Source organism: Sciurus vulgaris (genome assembly GCF_902686455.1).
Source record: "Sciurus vulgaris genome assembly, chromosome: 5".
Lineage (NCBI taxonomy): Eukaryota > Metazoa > Chordata > Mammalia > Rodentia > Sciuridae > Sciurus > Sciurus vulgaris.
Window position 1 is genome coordinate 181332987 of NC_136465.1, and position 27277 is coordinate 181360263.

General features: G+C 58.5%; 1 protein-coding gene across 4 annotated transcripts; it reads right to left on the bottom strand.

Annotated features, from left to right (window-relative positions):
- Positions 1-1408: 1408 nt before the first annotated feature.
- Positions 1409-26743, bottom strand: SBF1 (SET binding factor 1). 4 transcript variants are annotated; one of them, XM_079142606.1, is made up of 42 exons: positions 26502-26743; positions 19992-20077; positions 19479-19616; positions 19110-19271; positions 18915-19025; positions 18557-18580; positions 18201-18306; positions 17950-18082; positions 17750-17858; positions 17560-17673; positions 17359-17436; positions 16844-16957; positions 16624-16752; positions 16442-16540; positions 16157-16361; positions 15955-16067; positions 14762-14911; positions 14372-14440; positions 14133-14291; positions 13794-14062; positions 13535-13707; positions 13385-13458; positions 13113-13308; positions 12752-12879; positions 12226-12404; positions 11965-12101; positions 11645-11852; positions 11162-11358; positions 10947-11084; positions 8114-8191; positions 7581-7762; positions 7328-7507; positions 6681-6782; positions 6419-6604; positions 6221-6347; positions 6021-6151; positions 5723-5953; positions 2988-3095; positions 2682-2893; positions 2134-2221; positions 1937-2068; positions 1409-1851 (listed from the first exon to the last, which is right to left on the bottom strand). In XM_079142606.1, exons 1-42 carry the CDS (start codon positions 26554-26556, stop codon positions 1753-1755), a joined length of 5709 nt encoding a protein of 1902 aa, XP_078998732.1. In that variant the 5' UTR covers positions 26557-26743; the 3' UTR covers positions 1409-1752. The 4 variants fall into 4 exon arrangements, with proteins under 4 accessions (XP_078998732.1, XP_078998733.1, XP_078998734.1 ...); XM_079142607.1 differs by lacking the exon at positions 18557-18580; XM_079142608.1 differs by lacking the exon at positions 8114-8191.
- Between the last annotated feature and the right edge of the window lie 534 nt (positions 26744-27277).

Sequence of the window (27277 nt, forward strand, 5' to 3'; positions counted from 1 at the left end):
TTGGGGTGGGTGGGCAGGTGCCTGGCAAGAACCGATCTCAGGCGTGTAGAATGGGCACAGCAGGGTGCTGAGGGCTTGGAGACTGGACTGCACTGTCCTGGAAGGGTCTGAAAGGTTATTTTACATTGAATTCTTTTTTAATGTTCTGATCATCTGACAGGGCACGCCAAGCCCCTGATCCCAATAAAAGTCACAGCATTCTTACTGACCCGCCCTCGTGTGGTTAAGCTGCAAGCCTGGAGAGGGGAGGGGGGAGGTCACCTCCAGCATCTTTGCTGCCCCAGGCCCAGGACAAAGGGTTGGGGGTAGGCCACACCCAGCTGTGGAGTTCTGCCCCAGAGGCTACTGAGCCCCTATACCTAAGAATCAAGTCACACACTTCAACCCCCAACAGGCAGGCCGGGGGTGCCCCAGGCCCCACCTTGACTCAGCCAGAGGGACCCACCAGCTCTGGGCCCACAGCTCCCTCCCAGCAGCGCCTCAGCCACTTGTCCTCTCGCGGCCAGGAGCCGCTGCCCTGGGCCTGGCCACCTTCATGTGCACTGGCAGGTCAGTGCATTCAGCCAGTCCCCTGCTCTGACTGCAGCTCCCCCACAAGCCATGAGCTCCATGAGACCACAGGCTGGTCTCCTACCACCAGCCCCTGGGGCCAGGCCACCAGTGGCTACCACCCAAGACCACCACCCAACACCAGTGGCCACTTAGATGTTGCCTCAGCTTGTGCAACATCCACCTCCCTCTGCCCACCTTGGGGGGCCCCCACCCATCCTGTGGTAGGTAAACCTGGTCCTGGTGGGACTCTGTCAACAGGAGAGTGAGTAACAGGGCCAGCAGCGGAGATCGCCACGCCTGAGAGGGGACCTCGGGGAAGGGGCAGGGTGGATGTCAGCAGCAAGAGCCCCAAGAACGGAGACCCACAGGTCCCTGTGGGCGCCAGCCTCGCTCTGCCAGCGGTTCCCTTCCCTCCTGCCTAGGGACCCTCACCCCTGGGAGCCCACTCTCCTCCGCCCCTCCCGCAGACCACACTCTCTGCGTAGGACCCTCTCTTCACCACACCCCTTCCTGGAGCCTCCTGGTTGCTGGTCTCTGCCCCAGAGCTGCTAAGATAGGGACAGGGGCCTTTTCTCTGGCACGCCAGCCCCAAGACCATCCCTGAGGCCTGGGGGATCAGGGGGCCACACGTGAAGCAAGATCCTCATTAGGTCACCCTCCCAGACCAAAGCTGCTCCCAGGGACATGAGCTCTTGAGGTGAGTGGGCCCAGCACCAAAAAGGACCACGAGAAAGCTGCCAACTTCCCACCCACGCCGCGGGGGACTGGTGGACCTGGGGATGGGACGGGGCAGGCCAAGGTCTTGCAGGGCATGGGACTGCTAGCTAGGGGGCGTGGGCGAGCAGGGACACGAGCAGCCGTTAGTTCTCTCTTTATATAGACTCTGGTTCTAGAAACAGTTCACCTGCGGCTGGCCGGCCGGGGTCAGCACGCCAACAGGGCTGGGCAGGGGTGGGCTATTTACAGGCCCATTGCAGGGCCGTACCATGGCCGCGTCCCGGCACGGCACTCAGCCATGACACAACAATAAGTTAGAGCCGGCCGGGCAGGGCGGGGCGGGGGCTGTACACACAAGTGCTGGGGGCTCAGGGCCTCAATACTGTCGAGGGCCGGGGCTGTAAACATGGCCGGGGCGGCCCTGCCCACCCCTAGTGGTCTGTAACGACTGGAAGCAGAGCAGCCCAGGCAGGGCCAGGAAAGTCAGGCGTCCGACAGGCAGCTCTGGATCCGGTCCACCCACTGCTGGGCCGAGGGTACATCCTGGGCACAGAAGTTGTAAACGCGACGCGTGGTCTTCACCTGGGAAAGGGCAGTGGCTGACTCCATGGCTGCTACAACCGTGGACATCCCCCCGACCACCTCCCGAGCCTGGGCAGAGGCTCACGTCAAAGAAGGCCTTCTCGTCCACAGTCTTAGGGGCACCCATGGTGGGCGTGCCAGGAGCAACAGCCTCCACCTCTGCCAGGTCGATGACGCCCTTGCACTCGGTGTCTACTCGGTGGTCGTAGTAACGCAGCTGTTGGGGGGACGCAGTCAGTGCAGCTCATCCCTGTCAGCCTCCACCCGCCACTCATCACTCACCTGGTGCTTGGTCTTGTCTAGCACGAACCAGCGGGCTTTCCAGGGCTTCATGAAGGCCCCCTTCTTGTAGAGGGTGCCCTCATAGGACCTGCATTGGCAGCAGAACCAGGGCCAGGCTGGCCTTCAGGGCCCAGCTAAGCCTAGGCCCCAGCAGTTGCCCCCGCCTGGGCAAGACCAGGGCCCCATCCCACAGAACTGGCCCAGAAGGGGAACTATCTTCAGGAAAGAGATGGAGAGTCTGGGTCCCACAACACCAGTCTTGGGGGTCTCAGGCAAGCAGGCCCACACACAGGGCAGTAGCAAAGGGGCACCCCAGGCACAGGGGTGGGATAGATCCTACAGGGCCCCAGCCTCCTCTGGTCCCTGTCCTGACTTCATGGGTAGCCCTGGCTCTGGCCCTCAGGTCTGCAGGTCTACATCTCACGCCCCTTAGCCTTGGGCCACCATCATGGTTTCCCCCGTCAGTCCTTCTAAGTCCTCAAAGGCAGTTACACCCCTGCTAAGGCATCAGTGGGACCCGAGGCCTCAGCTCCAACAGCCTCTCAGACCTGTTTTCACTCTCGGCCGTCTGGAACTGGCTGTACAGGGTGCTGGTGCTGCGGCGGGCAGCTTGGCGGGAGCTGGATGTGGTCGAGCCGCTGCTCTGGTCACTGTCCAAGCTGAGGCTCAGGGTGGAGCCCACAGGCCCCTCCTGTAGGTACACACCCAGGGAGCGGCGGTGGTGGGGCACGCTGGACACGAGTAAAGAGCTGGGGGTGCCCTGGAGGCAGGAGGGGGTTTGCATCAGAACTGGGCAGCCTCTAGCACCTCCTGGCACATGCCCACCCTGGCTCCTCATGCCCACTTCTGCTCACACGTCCATCTGGCCGGCCTTCGAGGCGCTGTGCAGCCTTCACCCGGTCCCAGGTGTCCTTCCAGCGCTCTGGGGGTCGACCCAACTCTGTCTCCAGCCGCTGCAGCTCCTGGGCAGAATCAATACACAAAGTGTCATTCAGAAGAAAACAGGCTGAAGCCTGAAAAGACAAAAGGAAAGGAAAATACAGAAAAGAAATACAGTAGGAAGTTCAAGGAGCACCTGGAGTAAGCGGCAAGAGTCGGGTAAGGAGGACGGGAGAGAAGAGGCAAAAAGCAGTATTTGGAGATGATAGTTGAAGAAATTTTCAGAGTCAGGTGTGGTGGTGCATACCTGTAACCCCAGCAACTCAGGAGGCTGAGACAGGAGGATCGCCACTTCTAGGCCAGCCTCACCAATTTGCTGAGTCCCTAAACAACTTATCCTCTTTCAAACTTTAAAAGTAAAAAGGGCTGAGGATGTAGCTCAGCAGTAAATTGCCTCTAGGTTCAATCCCCAGGACAGAAAAAAGAAAAGAATTTTCAAACCAGACATATCAAACAATATAATCAAGAAGCACTACAGGGCTGGGCTGTGGCTCAGTGGTAAAGCGTGTGTGAGGCACTGGGTTTGATCCTCTCAGCACCACATATAAATAAATGAATAAATAGATAAATAGTTAAAAAAAAAAAAAAAAAGGGTTGGAGGGATAGCTCAGTTGGTAGAGTGCTTGCCTTGCAAACACAAGACCCTGGGTTCACTCCCCAGCACCACCAAAAAAATTAATTAATTAATTAAAAAAAAAGCACCAGAGACCCCAGACAAGACAGGTTGGACACACACCAACCAGGGAGCTACAGAAAAGTTGAAAAACCAGGGCCGAGGATGTAGCTCAGCAGTAAAGGGTAGTCCAGCATGAATGAGACCCTAGGCTCGATTCTCAACACTACAAAAACTAAAAAATAAATTTTTTTTTAAAATGGAAATTTTAGAACTTAAAAGTACGGTATTTGAGATGAAAATTTCTTTAGGTGGCTTTGAGTATACTAAACATAAGAGTGGTGAACTTGAAGATAGGGTAAGAGAAATCACCCAAAATGAACTGCAGAGAGAAAAAAAGATGAAGGTAAAAAAGAAATGGCAAGAAAATGACCATCTCAGATCAGAGAAGCTTAAGAAGCCCCAAAACGGGTAAAAAGGCAGGCTGAAGAGGGCGCTCTGAGCCCCTGGTGAGGAGCCCGTCTACCTGGAACTCCACAGAACCAGGCACGGAGGCCACACCTCAGGAGTCTGAAAAGGATCTCAAGTTCAAGGCCAGCCTCAGAAATGTAGAGAGGCCCTGTCTCACACTAGAAATAAAAAGGGCTGGCATGTGGCTCAGGGCTGAAGCACCGGGTTCCATCCCCAGGAACACACACACACAAGAACAGGGAGAGAAGCACCACAGGACGTTTTCAGATAACAAGCTGAGGGAATTTTATGACCAGCAGACCTTCAGCCAAGAAATAAAATTCTTCAGACTGAAAGGAAATAACCCAGGATAAGATCTACACACAAAAAAATAGTGAATATTGGAAATGGCAGAACTGGGAGCTTTTTCCTCTTACTTTCTTTAAAATAAAGTTAACTAAAACAAAAATAACAACTATGCCATAGAATAGCTCAGTGGCTCCAACGACATCAGACCACACTGACTCTAAGACACTGGGGACTGCCCGAGATGGAGGAGCGCTCTCCTGCTCCAGGCTGGCGTGTCCCACCCACCCCACACTGATCCACGTGCCCTGAGTGTCAGCACGCTGTGCACTCGCACCTCCCCACCCCCCACCTGAGGAAACGAGCTCTAATGTTCCATCTCCAGGGCCACACAGCCACCACGGGGGGATGGGTACGCGTCCCTGTGGTCAGGATCTGAGGCCACCCCTCTGACTGACCAGCCACCGAGGGAGGGAGCACCACACAGGACATGCTGTCACCGTGCTGCTCCAGCCAGCACTTACCACCCAGATGCCTAGGTGGGTCTCTCGCCAGGGTCTCTGCCCTGTCGGATTCTGGGTCTGGTGGCTTAACAGACACCCATCAAAGATGGCAGAGCGAAAGACAAAGACCTAAACGCCAACCCTCAGCTTGCAGGGCAGGAATCCAGGGGACTGCTGCTGGCTGTAGGGTGCCAAGGCAGTCTAGCAGAGGGAGGAACAGATCCTGGGAAGAGGTGCACTCCGAGTTGTAATGTGGACGGGTCTGCTCCCCAAAGGCCCACATGTGGAAGCTTTGGAGGTGATGGCATCTAAGAGGTGGGTCTGGAGGACGTCCGCAGGTCCCAGGAGGCTGAGTTTGTCTGAAGAGGGCTGTAACTGGAGCAGCAAGCCCACCCAGCTCCCCGGTGAGCCTGGGTCTCCATGCACTCTGCCATCGCTGTCTGCCATGGTGTGACGAGGCTGAAGGACCCTCCAGAACTGGCTGACTCAACATCACACCCTTGAACCTCCTGAACTGAGCAAATGAATTCCTCCACTTTATAAGTGGGCCTACCTCTGTATTTTGTTATCGTGACAAAAGGCTAATATACCAGGTCAGGGAAAGCACATATGCCTGAGCAGAGGTCCTCAGAACTGCGGTTTGTGACAAGGACCTACCTTCCTGTCACTGCTGTGCAAACACCCACCAGGCACAGGGCAGAGACACGGAAGCCACAGTCACCCCGGCCCCCAAGAGGCGACACGGCCAGGCCAGGCTCTGCTCTGGGACAGCACGCACCTCCAGCAGGCGTGAGATGGCATCAGGCTGGACCCGAGGGCGGCTGTCGTAGCAGGGCCACACCACGCGGCGCCTGCTCTGAGGAGCACCTCCATCTGGCCGTTCCTCCTCTGGGGGCTCAGGGGGTCCCTGGGCCAGCTCCCAGTCGTAGGGGGGCCCCTCAGACAGCGTCTCCTCAGTGTAGAAGTCCCACACCTTCAGGTTGGACACGTTGCTGTAGGGCCGCAGGACCTGGGAGCGAGCCTCACGTCAGAAGCTGGGCCGGCCCAGCCGCCTGCCCCAGCGGGCCGCAGCTCACCTCTGTGTCCTCAGGGGCATACATGTAGTTGTAGAACACGGGGGTCCTCTTGCTCAGTCGCTCCACGTACTCCCACACGGACCTGCACGCCAGCTGGCCCCTGCGCTCACCCTTCTCCTCATACAGCAGCCCTGCACAGGGGCGAGGCTGAGTCTGGGCCCCTCCCACCATGCGGCTGCCCCAGGGCCCGCCTGACATACCCAGCTCGATGCGCTCATAGTCAGAGTCAAGCAGGAAGGTCCGGAAACGGCGAGACGCATGGTGGTAACCGAGGAACTTGAGGTAGAACTGGCTGAACTCAAACTCCATGGGGAACTGCAGGTGGACCTGTGTGGGGCAGGGCCAGAGGTCAGAGATCAGGGTGCACAGCCAGGCCCACCCACAAGACCACTACCCACCTGGTACACACAGTCTAGGAACTGCAGGAAGACAGGAGTGAGGCCACTGCTCTGCCCTGCTAGGGTGTGAGCCCCGCGGTGGCTGAACCGATGACCAAAAGACAGCCACTCCTTCTCCACCAGCAGGCGGAAGCCCTCCAGCGTGCGGTAGAAGGGGTCTGAGAGCAGCTGCACCAGCGACACCACCTGCCAGTACCGCCAGGTGGTTAGGGAGGCACCCTAGGGACCACAGCCAGCCCCCATCACTGTACCTGCAGCACACCTGGGTAGTGATGTCCCAGCCGTCCTCCAGGCTCACCAGGACAGAGGAGCCCGAGTCCAGGAGCTCCACCACCAGCACCGATATCTGCAGCAGCTTGTGAATCTGTAGGGACAAGCACCCCTCAAACCCCATCCTGATCAGGCCCCAGAAACTGCCCAGAGCACCCACAAGAGGTCGGGTAAGACCCCTGCTCTGGTTTTTCTGACTACAGTGTCCTCCTCCCAGGACCTCTAGGACCAAGGAGGCAGATTCAGCAAAGTCCCTGTCTTTGAGGTAGCTGAAGGACCCATCCCAAGTCCTCTAGCATTCATAGGACACCAGTGAAGCAGTGCCCAGCCCACCTCCAAAAGACCACAGAGAGGCAGACTGTCCCACAAGCCATGTTTTACATGGGCCATCGGCCCAGCTGAGCCTGGCAGGCTGCCCTGGACATTCTAATCTCACTGTAGGCCTCTCCCAGTCTCCCACCAGCCCAGATCCCAGATGCCTCCCAGGCACCACAATCCCATGTGGGAAGTGGCCACTTCCACTTCTCCTGGGGCCCAAAACTGTTGGGACAAGCAAACTTAGATGCCTGTCCACTTAGCTCAAGTGGAGTGGCAGGCCTCGAACCCAGGTGGGCAGAAGGGCAGGAACAGTGCAGAGACCTGGATCAGCCATTCTGAGTCCTCTAGCGAGCGCAGGAAGGAAGCCGGTCCAGGTTCAGTGGCAAGACAGCCTGGGACACAGGCCTTCAGCAGCTTCTTGAAGCTAGCCTTCACCTGCCTTGCTTCAAACACCTCGATGGGCACCAGTTCCCACTGCTGAAGCGGGTCTGGCCGCACACCCTAGGAGGGGATCAGCACTGAGACATGCCCAGTCATGAGCCCCCACCTGGCCCCATGTTCCCACCTCAGGTACCTTGAGCTGAGCTTTGTCCCCAATGATATAAAGAGCTGCACGCTGGGGCCGCAGGAAGCCTGGGTCAGGGGGGGCACCGTTGGCCTGTGGGGGGCTCAGGACATCTCTGCCAGCTAGCCGGGAGCCCACATCGGCTCCGAGCCCACCACTGCGCCCACTAGCCCGGACGCTGCCCCGCTTACCTGTGGGAGAGAGGCACAGTGAGTGCCGGGGTGGGACCAGGGCACACTTACCTGGGCTAGCTGGGCCCAGCCTCCAGGGAGGGAGCTGGGCTCCCAGGGTGGGGTGGATGGCCAACAGGCCCCCAGGGACAGTGTGAGGGAGGAGGGCTGGAACACACAGACGCTGGCTGAGACATGTGGGGTGACTTGTGTTAGTGTCTGGGGCGGGACTTGGGTGTCAGGCAAGTAAGTACTGGGGCTGGAGGGAGGGCCGTTAGTGTCAGGCGTGGAAGGAGACATTAGTGTCCGAGACATCTCGGTTCACGCTGGGGGCTATCAGCGCCAGGTAAGGGAGAAGCCCCGGTACAGTACCTCGGGGCGCAGTCCATCTGGAGGCCGAGGCCGCCATGGGGTTGGACAGCGTGGTGACCCTGGCTCTGGGGCTGGGCACTGGGGGCACAGCAGAGAGAAGGCTCAGGTCTGGCCCCTGGCCTGGGGTGTACAGCTTCAAGGAGTCTACAGGTCACCAAGCCCTCCTCTGGGGAACCCTGGAGCCAGCAGAGGTCGGTGGCGCCAAGTCCCTAGTCTCAGGAGAGCAAAGAGCCTCTGTCTGGTCCAGGCAAGGGGCCTTCCCCAGGAAGCAGAGGGCCCATGGCAACGACAGGCACGGGCTCTCCTCTGGACCTCTCTCTCCTCCCCTCCAGACAGCTCACAGGTGTCCTGCCCTCAGGTCCCCTCTCACACTGGGGTGGGATCTGTCTCACAGATGCTGCCCAGAAGCGCTCCAACACAACAGCCTTCCTCAAGACAGCAACAGGAGGGCTGAGCGGCACAGTCTGGAGGAGGCCTGGAGCCTTCCAGAAGAGAGAGGGAGAATAAGCACAAAGGGGCAGGGGCAGTTCAGTCTAGGACATAGGCAGATCTGAGCCCCAGGGCAGTGCAAGGCAGACACAGCTGGGACAATGTGGCCAGGAGCCCAGCCATGCTCCCGAGCAATAGGGACTAGGAGGTGCTGAGGCCAGGGCAATATCTCTAGCCACTCCAGTGGTCACCATGGCCAAGCACAGAGCAGGTAGTCACCTAAGCTTGCAGTGAGAGCATCAGCCTGCTCCGGATGCTGGCTCTCCCTATAGCTGTCCCTATTCACTGCTGGACAATGAGGTGGGTGGTCTATTCCCCAAACTCAGGATACTGACAGGCAGCACCAGTGGGCCTGGAGCTGGTCAGGGATGCCCAAGGGACACAAGGGAGGTGCAGGCCCTATGGAAGCTGGCATGTCCTGAAGCAAGGTTGCTACCTGCAGGTGATCTCAGGATCCCTGGCAGGGGTGGGGAGGCAGGAAGACATAGTGACTATCAGTCATACGTCATCAGAGAAAGCAGGTGTTTCTGATGGAGGAGTGAGGGTGGGTCCACTGGCCTGTCCCTGGGATGTTGTCTCCTGTGACCATGAGGACACTCACTACCTGTCCTTGGCCCCAGTGCCCAGCAAATGGTAACGAGGCACAGATGGCCAAAAGAGCATTGCTTGAGCTTGGATGAGACCTAGAGGTGTAAGGGTGAGAAAGCCCAGAGCAGAGGGGAGGGCAGATGGCTGCAGGCAAGGACTGCAGACCTGGGTGGTCAGCTCCCAGCAGCAAGCTGGACAACACCAGGCTGCAGGACAGCTCTGCCTGCAGAAGGTGCTACCAGCCCCTGAAAACCAGCAGCATACTACGCGAGGCTCCCAGGATCTGAGGCCCAGCAGAGGAAAAAACAACCCCATGCCTCAGGGCAGGGACTGAGGGTGTGGGGCAGACACCTGTGGTGGCATCTACTATCTCCTGAGCACACACAGGACAGGACAGGCAACTCCAGGTTTGTATATGAATGGCTCGCACCCCAGTCACCAACATCTGCAGAGGGGACAGGCTGGCATGACGAGGGTGAGCTCTCTGCAGGTTCAGTGCAGAAGCCTCCTAACCTCATGCCCCAGGTGCTGAGACAAAGACATCCAAGCACTGAGAACCCTGTGGGCAGAGGACACACACTGGCCTGGTGTGCCAGATGGTGGCCAGAGTCATAAACCTGAGAACCAAACCTCTAGGACCCCAGCTCCTATCAGCCAGGTCAAGAGGATCAGTCAGACAGAGTGAGAGCACCAAGAAAACTCTGTGGAGAGATGAGGACAGGCTGGGTAGAAGTGGAAATGGGGTCAGTTGTGTGTGTAGAGGGAAAGACAGGGGAAGCAGCTGCTATGGAGATGAGTCCTGAAGAGAGTCACCTTCTGCTTCATCGAAAACCCTGCCCTACAGAACTGCCCAGGTGCCCTTCATGTCCCTCCAGGAGAAACGTTTCATCCTCTGCCTGAAAGCTTCTCCTGGTACTCAGCACCCACAATTTACCTCCCAGCCACCACCGGACACAGGCTGCCCAGCTCACATGGACTGTGGTTGTTGAGGGCAGAATACATAGCACCACACATTCTCTGCACTGGTGAGCCTGGGTCAGCCATAAGGAGAGCCCAGTCCACAACCAGTGCCCAGAGCAGCAAGGGCAAGGGCTCCAGGCACCCACCTGACCTCCTGCCTGCTGCCTCCTTTGCAAAACAGGGACACCTCACAGGGACAGACGGCATCTCACACGGTTATAACAATGGCTGCTCCCGGGCAGGGAGAACCACGGGTGTCTCACGAGCAGGGCTCAGGGTGGGACACAGGCTGACCAGGTCCAGCTCAGTGTATGCAGGGAGGCAACAACAGGGACAGTGAGACCCATGTGCATAAGACACCACCAGGAGAGATGAGCCAGGACAGGTGAAGGTGAATGACCAGCAGTCGGCAGAGGCACTGGGAAGGGGGCAGGGTAGAAGGAGGATGGGAGGACACGTCTCAGGCACTGCAGGGCGTGGGCTCTATCAGACAAGGCTGTGTGTGCACTCGGTGACTGGGCGGTCACTGTCCGGGAGGCTCTGGTAGAATTTGTGGCTTGGGGAAGGCAAGGAGGTAGACTGTGGCCAAAGCAGGCAGGGCCTCAGGACTCACCTGGTTCAGGGGGCTTCCCTCCTTGCCCCCATTGCCTAGAAGGGCCCCCTCCTCATTCAGTACCCAAACATCCCTACCCACTGCCACTTCTGCCCGTCGCTGGCCTGCTCACCATAAGTGCTGCCACAGCCCCTAGTCGTCCTCCTCACCCCAGGCCCACTGCCCACCCTCAAGTGCCCTCACCGTGACTGCCCATATGGGCTGAGGAGAAGCCACTAAGTGTGTTTCGTCCTGATGCGTCAGCGTAGCGGGGCATGGAGCTGACCACGGCCTGCAGGTACTTCTCCTGCTCCAAGCTGCTGGAGTCTGCCTGGGACTGGCCTGGGAGAGGATCAGGCATTGGAGGAGGTAGGGCGGGGGAGGTGGGGCAGGCCTGAGGTGGAACGCAGGGAGGGTACCTGGAGAAGGTGCGTTCTGGGCCTTGAAGAGGCCAACGACACCCTTGCCGTGCAGGCCGCCGGAACGCAGCAGCACAGCCTTGGAGCGCCCGCTGCGCCAGCAGACCACAGGGAAGCGGTTTTGGCGGTAGCAGCGGGACACACGCTGTAGGGCGTTGTCCTGGATGCTCTGGGGAACGATCAGCAGCCCTGGATAGCTGTACGGGGGGCCGTGTGAGGGCAGCGCCACAGTACCCATCACAACAACCAGCAAGTTCCTGGCTCCCAGCACAGACAGGCCCAAGGTGCTTCCCAGACCCTGTGCTCAACCAGTTGCCCCCCACCAAGCCTGGCAGCCCAACCTTCTACCCTCCACCTCCACCTTCCTCGCTGGGTCAGAAACCATGGTGGGGCCCACAACAGGCCAAGAAGGTAGCCGAGCACTGCCCAGCACCCCAGTCAGCCCTGACAGCATCCTCCTGGAGCATCCTTATCAACCCTCACCTGCGGCAGATGGCGTACATGCGGTTGACTGGGGAGATGCGGAAGGGCTCAGACTTGGCCCGGCTCAGACTGCTGCTCAGGGTGCCAAGGCCAAGGCGCTGGTAGTCACGGCAACATGCTCTCTCCACCAGACTGCTCATGGTCATGCGGTCGGAGGGCTTCAGGGCTGAAGATGGGGTCAGTGTGCTGGGCTCCAGCTCCTCTGACACTGCAGGCCGGCACACATGGGTCACGATACAGAAACCACCCGCCCCGCCTTGTGCCCTCCCCAGGGGTCACCGCCAACAGAGACCACCCAGAACACCCCATTCTGTTCCCACCAGAGATCTCATCCTCCTGGTCCTCAGGGGGTGGCTGGCCCCGGTGCTCCCAGCCCGGGGGGTTGTACTTCTTCCGAGTGACATACTGCCGCCCCATGGTCTTCTTGGCGTTCTTAACCAGGTTCCGGGAAAAGGTTCTGGGGTATAAACAGTCAGCAGAGGTGAGAGGAAGAGGCACAGATGTTAAGTCACAGCTGGGAAGGCTAGGTCAAGCACACAGCTGGTGCCCAGCTCTCCTGGCCCTGGGACCTGAATCTGTACCTGAAAGAAGGACTCTTGTCCTTGGTAACCCTGGATGGCCGGCCAGATGTGTGGGAGGAGCCCAGGGTGAAAGCAAAGGTGTCCCTTATGTCTGACGGGTACCGCAGCTTATGCAGCTGCTTGCGGAAGAGCTCAGCGCTGTCAGACCCCACCTCCTCGTCAAAGGCCATTTTCAGCAGCTGTATCAGACAAAGAAGCCCTCAGGGGTCTGAGTGGCCACCAGGACTCTCCCTAACTCTGATGCTGCTGGGAGCTAGGGCTCCCTTCTCATAGCAGTCATGCCACAGAAGTGAGTGATCCCCAAGGGAAGGCCTCACGCCCACATACTCAGAGTCCAGTACGTGTGTGAACTGTCAAGTTCAGGCTGCTGGGCAAGGTCTCAGCTTGCCCAGCACACCCAACACAGACCCGAGGGAAAGGCTAGCATGACGAGAGCCAAGGTGAGGGACCCACACTGACAATACACCTGCCAGGCACAGGTGGAAACCAGCTCAGAGGACTGGCTGGCTAGGGGAGAGCTGCCCACCTGGAACGTGCAGGAGCGAAGCTGCAGGCCATCCTGCAGGAGCTGGTCCACAGGGGTTTGGACACTAATGCGCTTCTCCTTGGTCAGTGCAGCCACTGGGAAGGAGCGGACCACCACCTGTTCCCCGACTAAAACAGGCCAAGCAGAGTCAAAAGAAGGGGAGAGAAGCAGAGTCCTGGATCTCAAGGTGCTATATAGCTACGGGGGTCGTGGGTGGGTGGGAAGTTAGAGGTGAGCACCCACCTCTCACAGGCACCTTGTGTCCCGAGAAAGGGGAAGGATATGCAGGGAAAGTGCTGTTCACCCCACAGAATTCGCAGGGAGGAGAGGGCACAGATAGAAAAGGGGCCTGAAGGCTCACCCAGTGGGTCAGTGGGCATCCCTGTGAAGATGACTCGGTATGTGGTGAGGAAGACAGCACCCTCAGCCGGGAGCAGTGCAGGGCCCCCTGCACTGCCACCTGCGCCCTCCTCACGCCCGTCGGGCAGCAGGTACACGCGCAGACCATCCAGGAGACACTCCTCACCAGGCAAGAGGCGTGGCCGCAGCAGCTTAGGCTATGCAGAGACAGGAGTAGCACCTCGGGACACAGCCCAGGCCCTGGCGCCCGCAGCCTGGCTGGCCCCTGCTCACCTTCTGGATGGGGGGCAGCCTCTTGCTCTCACGGTGCACAGCCTCCAGGGTCTCGATGTGCATCTGGACGATGTCTGGGAGAGAACAGTGCTCAGGCCTGGGCCCTGGCAACCCCCTCTGAGTAAGTGTTCCTGTGCCAAAACCCCATACCTGGCACCATGACATGCAGCCCTTTGAGATGGTCACTGGTGACGCCGCTCTCTGTGCAGACCTTGTCCACAAAGCGGTTGATAAAGCGGACCACGGCCCCAGCCACGTCGCAGGTCTCTGCATCCTCAAAGCCACTCTCTGTGTCATAGCTCTCAGCCACACTGCCCGCCATGCTGGCAGGGAGGGGTGTGTGGGCACAAGCTCACCCGCCCACAGCCCCACCCACAGCCCCACCCACTCCACTCCTCCCCACTCCCACCTGTTGGTGACCAGGCTGTTGCTGGCACTCTCCAGGTCACCCAGCCCTGCCCGCTCCCGCAGAAGGCGGCTCTTGCTGCTGTCCAGAGGCAACAAGAGGTAGCTCATGCGGTTGGCGTAGTGGATAGCCTGGCTGAACACTGTGCTCTCCTCCTTCTGCACCAGCTCCTGCTGTTTCTCACGACTCAAGGTGGGCCACAAGCGCCGCTGTTCCGAAGCCACGTCCAGGGCAGAGCGCTCATCCTCCTGGGATGGCGCCTCCCCAGCCTCCTGCCATAGCACCACAACGAATGAGCCAGGGCTGAGCTGCCCTCCTCCCCATCCAGGAAGTCCTACACACCTGGGAGGGAGCCTGGTCTTCAGAAGGCTCCAGGTAGAGGGCGCGGATGTGGGTCTGCACATCTCCATAGAACATGGCCTCCCAGAACTGCGGGGTGCTCCACACCACGTGCTCCTGCACGCAGCTGTAGGCAAACTGCGTCACACCTGGGCTCAGCTTCTGCAGGGGCAGGTTGGGGAGGTCACCAGGTATGGTCCAGAAGGAGCCAAGGAAGAAACCCAGGACTCTGCAGCACTCACCCGGCAGAAGGCTGTAACAAGGGGCAGCAGGGCAGCTGCGATGCCGTGTTCATCCAGGGAGGTACAGTCCTGTGGGCAAAGCAGGGGTTCCTTAGGGATCCGTCCCCCGCAAGACAGTGCCCACCTCTCATCACATATCAGTGCCCCACAGACCAGCACCTTCCAGCCCTGCCACCTAGAACATTGGCCCTGGCTCCCCAGGGTGGCCTCAGAGGTTCCAAAGTCAGCCCCATACCTCCTCCAACAAGGACCCTCCCTGTTCCTGTCATCCCTACATACCAAGGATCCCATCCCACACTCCCTCTTCATCCTTGTCTGAAGAGTCATAGGGCGACTCGGGAACCCCTGCTTACATACCACATTACTGGCAGAATAGGGGCCTGGCCTCACCTGCAGGCAGCAATTCATCATCCGGACGACAAAATCGAACTGCTGGTGGTCCAGGACCGCCCGGTTCTGCTGCACATGCAGGTGCAGCTCCTGGGCCAGGCAGCGGCGGGCAGCTCGCCCCTTCAGAGCCCTGAGTACGGCTGGAAGCAGCTGGGAGTGGGGGCAAAGGGAACATGGGGCTGAGGGCAAAGAGGGAAGCACGGGGGAAGTCCCACAGGGGGAGGAAGCAGCAGGCCTACAGGAGGCCAAAACCTCCACCATGGCACAGGAGATCCAAAAGCCACACAGACCAATAGAGATGAAAGCTTCCAGCAGACCCAGCAAGTCCACAGTGAGAGTTTAGGAAAAGAGGGGCACAGCTGAGTGCACATGTGCTCTCTGGAGAAGGCCTGAGGCCCAGAATGCTCAATCTGCTGGGGTTCAGGGTCTGAAAAAGGGGCCTGAGCAACGTAGGCACCACCGCACAGACCAGGCCACAGGAGGGCTCAAGCTTGATCTATTGCTAGTTACTCATCATAAAACCACAAGAGACACCACACAACTGTGAAAAACACGAGACTTATCAAAAAGGATCCCAGGCGGGCACAGTGGCACACATCTATAATCCCAGCAGCTCAGAAGGCCGGCATAGGAGGATTGCAAGTTCAAAGCCAGCCTCAGCAACTTAGCGAGGCCCTAAGCAACTCAATGAGACCCTGTCTCTAAATAAAATACAAAAAAGAGCTGCGGATGTGGCTCAGTGGTTAAGTGCACCTGAGTTCAGTCCTTGGTACCAAGGGAAAAAAAGAAAAAAGGATCCAAGTGTTATGTGAACTTCACACAGGGCAAAACAGTATGCAAGTGGGTTTTGTTTTCTATAAGCTAAATGCAATACACATAGTTGTATAGTCTTTCAGAAAAATGCAGAAGGAAATTAATAGATATCTTTAACATCTTTTAACTTTAAAAATGTATACAACCCCACTTGCTGAGCCTGCTTGGAAGACCAGTCCTGCTGCCCACTGAGATCAAGAAAAGGAGACCAGGTGCCCACCTACCCTCCTGCCAATCTATCCACCTCCAGCCATCTTGCATGTAAGCAGAGCCCCCAGGGCAGGCCCAGCATCCACTGTGCTAAAGGCAAGGCCTGGCCTCCTCTGAAGCTGCTGTCCTGAACCCAGGTGGGTGGGAGGGTCCCTCACTGCACATCTCACCTTCTTGGCCTCAAGCATCTTCCCCTCAAACACGTAGGAGATGCAGTTTCGCACCACTTCCAGCCGGCGGGCACTGTTGACGTGTGGCCCACTGCACCGCTCTAGTATGGCAGCTGTGGAGACAGGACATGTTTGCCCTCTCAAGAGCCTACTCCCAGGCCCTTCTTTGGGGCATGCTCTCCCTCCCCTCCCCATTACACACTCATGGGGGGCCCTGAGGGCACAGTGGTCCTCCTCTCGGCCTTCACAGCTGGGGGTGCACCCTGCATCTTGGCTGCAGCCTGGTCCACAATCCACTGCACGGTGCCTTCGTTCAGTCGGGGGAAGGGTCGGGGTACCCGCCGCAGGTGACTGGCCTCACCTGGCCGATGCACCTTGTGCATCGCTACAGCTGGATATGGGTTCTCCTGGGGTAGATAGGGAGACAATGGCCAGTGGGCAGGGGCCAGGGTGGCCCCACACCCACCCATCAGGCCGCACAACGTACATTCTTATAGAGCTGCTCTGCCAGTTCCTGAACGTGACGCAGAACCCGCTGGGGGTTGTTTTCATCTGCTCGCATCCGTGCCACCTCATGGGCCACCAGCTGGGTGGAACAGGAGGCAGGGTGAGGCTAGGGCAGGTGGGCAGGTGGGGGAGGGCAGGTGGGCAGGTGGGGGTGGGATGCACCTCATCAAATAGGTCCGTGGGGCGGTAGGGAACCCCACGCTCCGACACAAAGCCTGCAAAGGCCATGCCCTCCAGCACCTTCATCAGGAAATCATCCTCCACTAGCCCACGCTGGCCCAGGAAAGCTGCCTGGGGAATATCAGGAGGGCAACCACTCAGGGGAATACCGGCATTTACCTACCGCCCCACTCCCCCATCCCTACACCACCTGCTAGCCCACCTTATGGAAGCGGATGACAGGCTCTGGGTGGATGCGCACAATGTGCAGGCACCATCGGTAGCCCTGCAGGAGCTGAGCAAAAAGCCGAAGAAAGACGGCTCGGAGCTCCTTGTCCTGGGAGCACAGGTGATGCAGGTGAGTGTCACGTGTCCTGGATGCTTCTCCCCACTCCCACCCAAAGCTAGGAGTGGGGCTTCCAGACACCTCTGTGGTCCCCTTCTGCCCCTCCCACAGTATGCCACACAGCCAAGCAGTTCCTCCACACTTGCTGAACAAGTTCCTCCTGCTAGGGACCCTCAGAGGCACTCATGGCCTGGTACCAAGTCCTGGACCCTCCATCCACTTCCTGTAGCCTTGCCCGTACCCGCTGCATGACCAGCTGCCTGCGCTACCGGAGCCAAGCTGGCCTGGAGGCAGGGCTGCAGTGTGCCTGCACCATCAGCCCTGACATCAGCCACAGCAGATTGGAGTGTGTTATGGGGGGGGGTTCACATTAAAGCAGCTATGACCCCTACCTGCATCTTCAGGGAGGACGAGGACGTTGTGGGTGGGGGGAAGGCAAGGTCAGCAAGTTCCAGCTCTGGATCCAGGACCTGTGGTAGAGGCAGAGTAAGGGCAGAAACACAGCAAGCCTTAGGCTCTGGGCTCCCCATGCTGCTATACAATGGTTCCCCACAGGCCACAGGCTTTAGCTTCAGCCTGGCCCTTGCCCTCACCATGCTCAGAACATTGTGGGTCTGGCTCTGTAATGGCTCCGGCAGGGGTGGAATGTGCACACACTCAGGGACAGTCACTGTCCCTCCATCAAGATCAGCAACAATCACATCCAGCTGTGGACCAAAGGGAGCAAGTGGTCAGGGGCCTGAAGGCCTGAGCAGTAAGGCAGACACAAACCACAGCCCTTACCAGCTCCTGGGTCTCCGCCTGGAAGGCTGCGTTGACCCCAATGATGAAGGGTGTGGGTGTGCTGAGGACCTCCAGCAGCTGTGCCGGCAGGATGGGCACATAAGTGAAGCTGCAACAGGCCCCAGAGTACACAGTGAGTTCCAGAGGACTGCGTGGAGGGGCCAGGAGGGACTGGGTGGAGGCGATGAGCAGAGTGGCACCTGTATCGAAGAGGGAACAGCAGTGCCAGGAGGCCCCTGCAGGCATCTGCAAGCCGCTGGTAGCTCCGGGACAGGAAGAGGACCTTGTGCTCCGTGAGAGCAGCACAGAACAAAGACAGCACATTGGTGATGCCTGAAGGAAAAGGACAGGTTAGGTGTGGGGTGTGCCACCCCACAGAGTGAGAACCCATAACTGGCCACCAGTCCCAGCGACAGGAAGTTGCAGCAGGGAAGATGGTAGACAGGCTCACCCAGCTGGCGAAAGAGCAGTGCCACACTGCAACGGCTGACAGGTAGTGAGTCAGCCAGTGGGGTTTGAATGACCTGCCGGTCACCGGCCCCCAAAGAGATGGTTCTCTGTGGAAAGAAAAGGACCAGAGCTCAGCAGTTTGACCAGACCCAAGTCAGCCCAGAGCTCTGTGGTGCCAGGTGGGCCCTGGTAGACTGACAGACCCAGAGATGGAACTGGCTGGAATTGCTGGAGGGAAAGGTCACCCCTGACTGTCGGCTGAGCAGTGCTCCAGAGAAAACTCAAGGCAGGGGGTGGCTGCCTCTGACCTGGGGCGGGGCAGGGCCTGGGTGGGCAGAAGAAACAAAGTATCCATACCGCTCCTTCCTCAACAGAGTCCAGCTGCACAGGACAGACAGGCAGAGAGACACAGTTAGACACCCCTGGCACACAGGGCACAGAGCAAGGAGCAGACAGATAAACTGACATCCAGAGACAAGCACACACCCAAGAATGAACAGAAAGACACCAGGCCCAAAGGAGCAGGTACATGAGCCAGGTGAGCAGGCAGGGGCCAAGAACGGATGACAAGTACTGGCACAAAGAGCAGAAAGAAGTGCCCAAAGCACTGGGCCATGCTCAGCCACTGGACTCCGAACGCCCACCAGGCCCCCACACCCCTGACTGCACTAAGAAGGCCTGTGCCATGGGAACACCAATTGTTTTCAATCCCCACCTGTGATCCACCAGCCAGAGGGACGGTGCACGTCAGCAGGTTCCCAATCACATTCTCCAGGCACACGTTCAGGCCCTCCACATGGATGGCATAGATGAGACCAAGGCTATTCTGCAATGTACCAGACACGGAATGGTAGCACTGCTGATGGGAACATCTGGTATCCCACCTCACTGCCCTGGTGGTCCACCTCACCCTGAACACCTCCGTATGGTCCAGTCGTGATACCAGCACCAGGGTCTTTGGAGCGAAGAGCTGGCCAGCCTGGGGTGGTGCTGCAGTCAGCAGCCGCACCCGGCCTCCTTCATCTGCCTCCTCCTCCCTCTCCATGGCATCCTCCGTGGTGCACACCGCTTCCTGTAGACAGAAGCCCGTTCTCCCGGCTCTCGTCAGGTGCGTCCATCCCACAAGCCCAGGTGGAGGACACAGGTGACTCAGAGAGACCCAGCCCACTGGGAACTTTGGCCTCCACACAGTGGGAGACACCCCCAGAGGCAGAGGGAGCTGGCCATGACCCGAAGGCTCATCCTCACACATGCTGTACCCCAGGGCCCCCTAGCTGACCTGTGTGGGCTCCACTGGCTCCCAGAAGGTCAAGCAAGCGCAATAGTGCCTCTCAGAGTTGATGTCAGTGAGGACGGCAACAAAGAAGGTCGGTGGGTTCCTCTCAGGGCACAACTGCCACCCACTGGGCTGACAAAACTACAGGGAGGGCTCAGTAGTCAGCTGCCTGCACCCACACTTGCAGCAGGAAACAACCCACCTGCCCAACCCACCTACTCCCAAGCATCTGCACTGCCAGGACCTGGAACTTCCAGGACCACAGGCAACACCTCATTCTGTGACTCTGGGGACACCTCACCCCCTGGGTCTCAGCCCCTGCTGGTGAAAGTAGTAAGTCTCTGGCCTTACCACCTAGGGTGAGGCCCAGGAAGGGCATGGTGCCCACTGTTGGAGCACTTGACCACACAACACGGTGATGTGAGCACCAAACACCCTGACAGTCAAGCCAGCCACCCGCTTCTCCACAGCAGGTCTGCATCTCCCTGCAGGGATGGGCCTATTTCCCCGACTCACCAGCTCAATGCCCTGGGGGAAGGGGTTGTCCTCCCAGTCCTTCTCTGGGAAGCGCTGCAGGATCTGGCCCTGGCCTTCCCCACTCCCTGAGGATAGAAGCAGGTGGTCAGAGAACCCTCCCACCTTCCCTCCCCCACCTCCTGCCAGAATTGGCCCAGGTCTCAAGACCCAGTATGGAAAAGTCCTCTCCTCACCTGGCACCAGACCAGCCTCAGGTCTCAGACATATAGTTTCCCTACAAAAATTCTGAGAAGCCAAGGTAACCACAAGCCCCAGGACCACCAGAGGGCAGAGAAGCCCCCAGAGCCCTGTACGTCCCCACTGCCCCCACCCCTATATCAGGCACTGCCCACCCTCGCAGCAGCATGTGCCAGCGCTTTCCTCCCCACTGCCATAGACCAGCCAGACCTCTCCCAGCACAGGCCTCCCTGGGGGCCAGTTACACCTGCCCCACAGCCCACTCAGCACCTGCCATCATGGCAACCCTGACTTAGGCATCAGCTCCAAAAACTCTCGAAGCTGGACAATGACCACCATGCAGACAGTGGGTATGTCAGACATATTTGGACACCCCCAGAACTCTACGTCACCCACCCGCCCTGGGCCCACACTGGGAGTGCATAGGATTCACACCTGTTTCCTATGTGGGTTTCAATAAGAAGCATCAAGCCCCTTGTGGGGGGAGAGGACTATCCAAGCCCACAGTCCAACTGCTATCTATCCCAGCACCTCAGAGACAGACTCCAGGACAGATCCCAGGAGACAGGATTCAGCAAGGTCCTGCTCCTTGGAACCCATGTTCCCTAGGTCTTCTGGCCTGCACCCCCTCACTTCCATGCCCAGGGTACTGCTTCCTGGTCCAATACAGGCCACCGAGGTGGAAGCCTTGCCTGTGGATAACCCCTACAAAGTTAAACCAGAAGGTATACCAAGGTCACATGAGTGCTCCACTTGCCTCACAGGACTCAGAAGATGGAGCAGGATATGACAGGAAAGACATGCCTCTTTATTTTCACCTCTCACACTCACAACTTGAAGGCACCCACAGCAGGAAGTTCCCTACCCTCTGCTTGGTCCAGTCTTAACACCGTTTCCCCTACCAACCAAAGCAGCAGAGGTAGACAGCAAGGGAAGGATACTCAACATAAAACCTCTCCTGGAACCCCACCTTCACCTTCATTTCCAGTAAATACAGTGCACAGCCTCCAAGGGCCTGCAAGGATGCAGCCTCCACATCCATCCAGGTTGATTCACCTGCATACAGGCAAGCTGACCCCTAGCAGCTAACAACACATTCCCCAGATCCTCTAAACACAGAAGAGTGGGTCTGAAACTTGGGCCCTCCAGGATCATGGAGTCAACACCAAGGATATGAGCATCAGGCAGGGTGCAACTGAGCTAAGGGTAAGTGGGGAGCTAAGGATAGTGGGGTGATGAGGGGCTGATTCTGACTCACAAAACCTCAGCTTCCTACTCCACTCCCCCCACAATACTGACACTCTGCACGCAGGTGTCTGCTGGTGCCATGCCTACCTATATATATATATCCACAGACCTGCCCCACCAAGAGAAAGCCCCTGTGAGGGTTCCACCCCCACGAGCCACCCAACAGGACCCAGCCAGCATACTCAAAAATGCAACACACACACACACACCCCCCCCAGCCGTGGCTCCTCCCCCCACCCACTCCACCAAGGGCTTCCTTGTGCTCAGCCTCAAACCACCATCTGGGGCCAGCCCTGGCTGGCACCCAGGGCTCACCCAGTTCTTGCCACGAGGCAGCAGGCAGAAGACGGAAGAGGGGGTGTAAGACCAGGGACAGGAGCCTCTGCTCTACAGTCTCCCTCCCAGGTCAGGCAGGGTGAGCAGTTTTCAGAGGGCTGCTCCCTATAGCTTCTTCCCCCACAAAGGAGTGGGCAAAAAGGGGATTATCATCATCCACCATCACCTTCTCTACCTCATTCATTGTGTGAAATGCTAACTTCCTCTTACAACTCAGCCTTAAAGTCCTCTCAGGGGTCCACACTCTGAAGAGCTAACTCTGAGCTCCACTCTCATGAATGTCCTCACTGCCTCATGAGGGAAGATGGGGGACCAGCCAAGCAGACCTCTCCCCTGAGCTCCAGGCTTGCCCTTAGAGACTCAGGTCACTAAGCCTGAAGCTGCAGAGGAACCCCTTGGACCTCTCTCCTCCACAACCCCACCACCACCACCTCTTGACAACTGGTGCACCTGTCAGCAGGCTGGGCTAGATGGCAGGCTCCAAATCTGGCACAGACCACAGCCTAATTAGGGCTTGTTGCATGCATAGCATGACTACCCTCCCCACACCCCAGTCCTACTCACACCCCACAAGCAAACAGGTCTGTCAGTCAGAGGTACAGAGCAGCTTCCGGAGCCCCAGGGAGCCTCAGAACACAGCAGGCCCTCCCAACAAGAACACACCGTGAGGAAGCCTACGATTTCACCGGTGAGCAACACTCCCTGGCCCCTTCTCTGAGACCTCAGCCTGGACCTCAGTTCTGTACTTTCAGGAGGTTGGATGGACCTTGGCTGCAGCGTGGCTGCTCGCCTGCATAGGAGGAAGAGGTTCTGTCAAGTTTACCCAGTGTCCCCCAATCACTCAAACACTGTGACCCCAAGGTGACTTGAAACGGCTGAGCACCTTGACCCACAGAGCACTGCCCCACTTGGGGTAGTCGAGAGAGAGTGGCTTCCCCTTCCCACCCCACTAATTCTGACAGGACAGTCATGCACCACTGGGCAGCACTCTCTGGGGGGCCTGAGGAGGAGAGGCACCAAGGTCTTCTGAGGCACAGATGGGAAATCCCCTGTCTCTTCTATTCCTGGACCATAGGCTAGGGGACGTCAACCTAGGGGTGACAGTGGGGCTCCTGTGCTCAAAGCTCCTCAGTAAAAGCTCCTCTGGCAGTCAGCCCCATGAAGGCTGCAGGGCTGAATGGCAGGCTGGCCAGCAGAAGAACACAGACCATGCGTTCTGTCATCTGCTGGCAGCACCCCATCACCAGTGCCAGGCTCCGATGCCTGGAGGGCTACCCTAGGCCAGTGTATACCATGGGGAGACAAAGAAAGTACAGCAGCCTCCTCTGCTCAGCCTGCTACACACCCTGTCATACACACTAGACAGCACTTTCCTGGTGCTACACACATCAGGACCTCAATACGCAGGCATGCTGCCCCCAGTCAACCACTGCAGAGGACACGGGCAGGAGGGTCTACAGCTTCTCCAGTCATCCTTCCTGACTTGCCCTCACCCACGAACCATGGCAGCTGTGGTCCAAGGCCTTAGACCCCTTTAAGCATCCAGAGTGGAGGCTGGGAGACAAGTGAGGCCACCCAAACAGCCCTAACCTGCTCCAGAGGAAGGGCATAAACATGGGTGGGGATAGTAGATGGGGCCCAAGAATGTGGCCAGTTCATTACCATCAGGGCTGAAACAGGTCAGGCCACAGGATGGAAGGTCTTTTTATCAGACACTTGGGATCCAGACCCTCCTTCCCAGTGGCAGCAAGAAGGCTGCCAGCCAGGTCTAGGCCAGGTTAAATGTCTCTCCTACTCTCCAAGGCACCTTAACACTGGCCATGCTGCATTAAATCAGCTAACCACTGCTGGGAGCTGGGCAGGGGCCATCCTCTGGTCCTCACACTGACCCCGGAGACAGGCCCAGGGCACACAAGATGCTCCCTGATTCACCAGGTAAGGAGACTGTGATGGGCCAGTTGGCACCCTCTGAGAGTGAAAGGGACACACACAGCCCAGGCATTACCTTCTTCAGCTCCCTTTCCACCATCTCTGAGAGGTTACCATCTGGAAACCACTAGCAACCAGGATGCTGCCTTAAGTAGGACTCTGGACCCAACCTAGGCAACCAAGACACCTAGGTCCCACACCCAGCAGTTTCAGACAAAATGACCAAAACCAGGCCAAAGAAAAGAAATCTCCCCATCCACACCCTCAGCCTAAAAGACCCTGCATCCCTGCCTTACATGTCCTAGCCCGGCCAGTACACAGGGGTTCCTTCACCTCCCTTGGAGGTGCCTTGGTCTCTTTGTGCCTATCTTCATACACCTGCTGGTTCATCATTAATAAGACAGTCATCATTTCCTAGGAACTCATATCTATATTCATCACATCTTCACAACCTAGGAGATTAGTGTGATTCATATCAGCTCCTAATGAAGAAACTGAGGCACACAGAGTCAAATGATGGGCCTGAGGTCACAAAGCTACAGTTGTAAAGCATGGACAACTGACCCCCACATCAGGTGCCTCTGGCTTCCTTACTCCCACCCCAACCCTATCACTTTTCCTAAGGGTTTGTTCCTCACAGGGATAGATAAGTTCTTCTAAGGAATGTCCTGAGGCTGGGTGGCCAGTCAGTTCTAACCTCAGAAGGCAGTGTTCAGGGGCTCCATGGTCCTCTACCAGAACTCCAGTGGACAACTTGAAAATCACTCCTTCCCACCATTCAGGGTGAGTGATCATCTTGGGCCCCAGCCTTTTCATCTGTACTGTTCAGAGGTCACACACATCAGAGGTGCCTGTGTAGCTCTGGCAGTGAGTACACACATCATAGCCAGCTTCTCCCAGGCCCACACATGCCTCCTCACGCCTCTCTCATATTCACCCTCAACTCTCACCCCACTACTACCACCTCTATCTGGCCTCTACCTGCAGTACCTCCCTATCAGGCCATCTCTTCTCACACCGTCCTCAACATCATCAACCTTCAGGCCTGAGGTTCCGGTAGCCCCTACACACAGCCTAAGGCCCCTCACAGAGCAACATCACCCAGTTTTGTTTCCCAGGATCCCCATGCAACCCTGTCCCAGGTGGCATGGCTTTCTCACTGTCCTCTACATGTGCCTTGGGACAGGTGACTCTCCTTCAGAAGAGACAGAGACAAGGAAAATGTGGTCTTTGCCTTTGAGAACACTCTCTGGAGGGAAAGTCAGATGCTTATGACTGATGGTACCAGAAGACATATACTTGGACAGATGAGAGAAGAACAAGTGCTGAGTAAGAGGATCATTTACACTGAGTAGGGTCTGGAAATGAGGAAGATGCTGAAAAAGCTTCAAAGAGTGAACAAGCTCCAGCAGGTGGACCCTAGATAAAGAGGGAGTCCAGATGGAGGCTCAGCTAAAAAAAGGCAAAGAAGAAAGTTCAGGTCGTGGATGGTGACAGTGGCAGAATGGCACAAGAATGATAAAACACAGTAGAGGGTTGCAGATATAGCTCAGTGGTATAGCCCTTGCTTAGCATTCGAAAGACCCTAGGTTTGAGCCCTAGCACCATGAAAAAAGGAAGGAGATAATGATGACTACAAAGAAGCAGCAGCAGCAGCACTGGGACTTGACAAAGTGCAAGTCTGAGCTGGTTTAGACTGGACACTCATCCTTGCTGCACCTGATTCTGTTCTACAATTGGGGACCACGGCAGGGCAACCCTGGTGGGCTGTTGAGAGAAAGAAGTGAGATCATGCACACAAAGGGCTGTGCAGGGCCTGGCACACTCAGAACGCTTGCCAATACCCCAACACCACTGTCTCCACGGCTGATGCTGATGTCATTGTCAGGCTCTGTTTCTCCTACCCCCCAGGCTGAAAGGGTGCTCAGACACAGGTGCTGACCCCAGACCTGGGCCTCCTACACACTGGCACCAATAACCACAATGATCTCCCACCCAGGGCTTGGCTTGCAGGGCCTGTATCAACAGGCCCATTGCCAAGAATGCTCTTCTGTTCACGTTTCATCCTGAAATCCTCCAAGTTCCAGCTCAAATTAGACGTCTCCATGAAGTAGTTCCTGAACCTCCATCCTCTCCTCTGCACCCCACCAAGCCTATCTGAGGCTTCAGAACCAGTACTAGTCAGAGGAGGGGCTGGCCTCTGGGCATGGCCACCCAGCAGTCTGTGGAGGCCAGGAGTGGCCATCCCAACTACTGAAGAGAGGAGGTGTCCTGGAGCCCTCCCATCTCCAGCCAGATGCCCCTGCCCACCACCGAAGCGAAAGGCAGGTGCTCGGGGTGGCCCCGCTTCTCCTCGGCTATCCCAAAACCTGCATCCACCACAGTCATTGGGACGCTTCCTGGGCCCCGAGCGAGGCCCAGAACTGAACCCTCGGCCCCAGCCCCGTCTTTCTACCCGCCTAACTCCCGGGACCTTTGGCCAGTTCCTGGTCCAGGTCCCTTGGTCCCTAAGCCCATTTCTCAGCCCTGGGCTAGTTCCCAGCCCCGACCCCTCAGCTCACTGCCCGACCCTCCACCCCCAACCTGTCCCACGCCACGTCCCTCAGCCGGGTCCCGCAGACCCCATACTCAGGACCGGCCCTCTGTCGCCGCCCGCTACCCCGATTCTCAGCCCACGCCCGCAGCCCCCCCAGTCCCCAGCCCCCAGCAAGGGCTTTCGGTCGCCACCCGCGGCCCGCCGCCCGGATACTCAGCCCCCGGTCCCCGCCCAGTCCCTCAGCGCTCTGCCGCGGCACTCACCGCGCGGGTGCGGCCCGAACGCCACCAGCACGAAGTAGTCCGCGAGCCGCGCCATGGCGAGAGGCGCGGGGCGGCCCGAGGGGCGCGGGCGGGCTCCGCGGCTCGGGGACTCGAGGGCGGCGCGCTCATGGCCCGGCGCCGGCCCTGGGCCGCGCACCCGGGACACCCGGGGCCCGCTCCGCCGCGGCCCTGGCCCGGGCTTCCGCCGCCATCTTCCCAGCCAGCGGCCCGCCCGGGCGCGCGGTGCGCCTGCGCGCCCTCACCCCGCCCACGCGGGCGGAGCCTGAAACGGCGCGCCCCATTGGTCCACCCGGCAAGGGCAGGCCTCGAGAGCGCTGTCCCGCCCCCTCCCGGGCCCCGGGCCCCGCCCCTGGGGCCGGTGACGCGGACGGCAGCTCGGGTGGGTCAGTCGGCCCGGCCCAGGAGGCGGTGAACTAGTGGTCCCGAGCTGGCCAGCTTAAGGGCGGACCTCGCGGTCTGGACCCTCGACACGTGGGCAGAGGCCGGGTCCGCACCCGGGAGCTTCCAATCGGGAGGTCGGGGTGAGGTCCCCAGGCTCCGCGCTGTCAGGCGGAGGCGAACTGGAGGAACCGGGGGCCCTGCCTACCAGGACTCCGGAACTGGAGGTCGTCGGACCCGGCCAGGCTGAGCGGTGTGGGAAGGGCAGTGCGGCAGGTTCCGCTGTGAAGACGGATGTTCTGATTATGTGGGACAGCTTTCCGAGGACCGCACCCCCAGGGAGAGGGGCTGGCCGGGCCGCCCCGCCGTGCCACAGG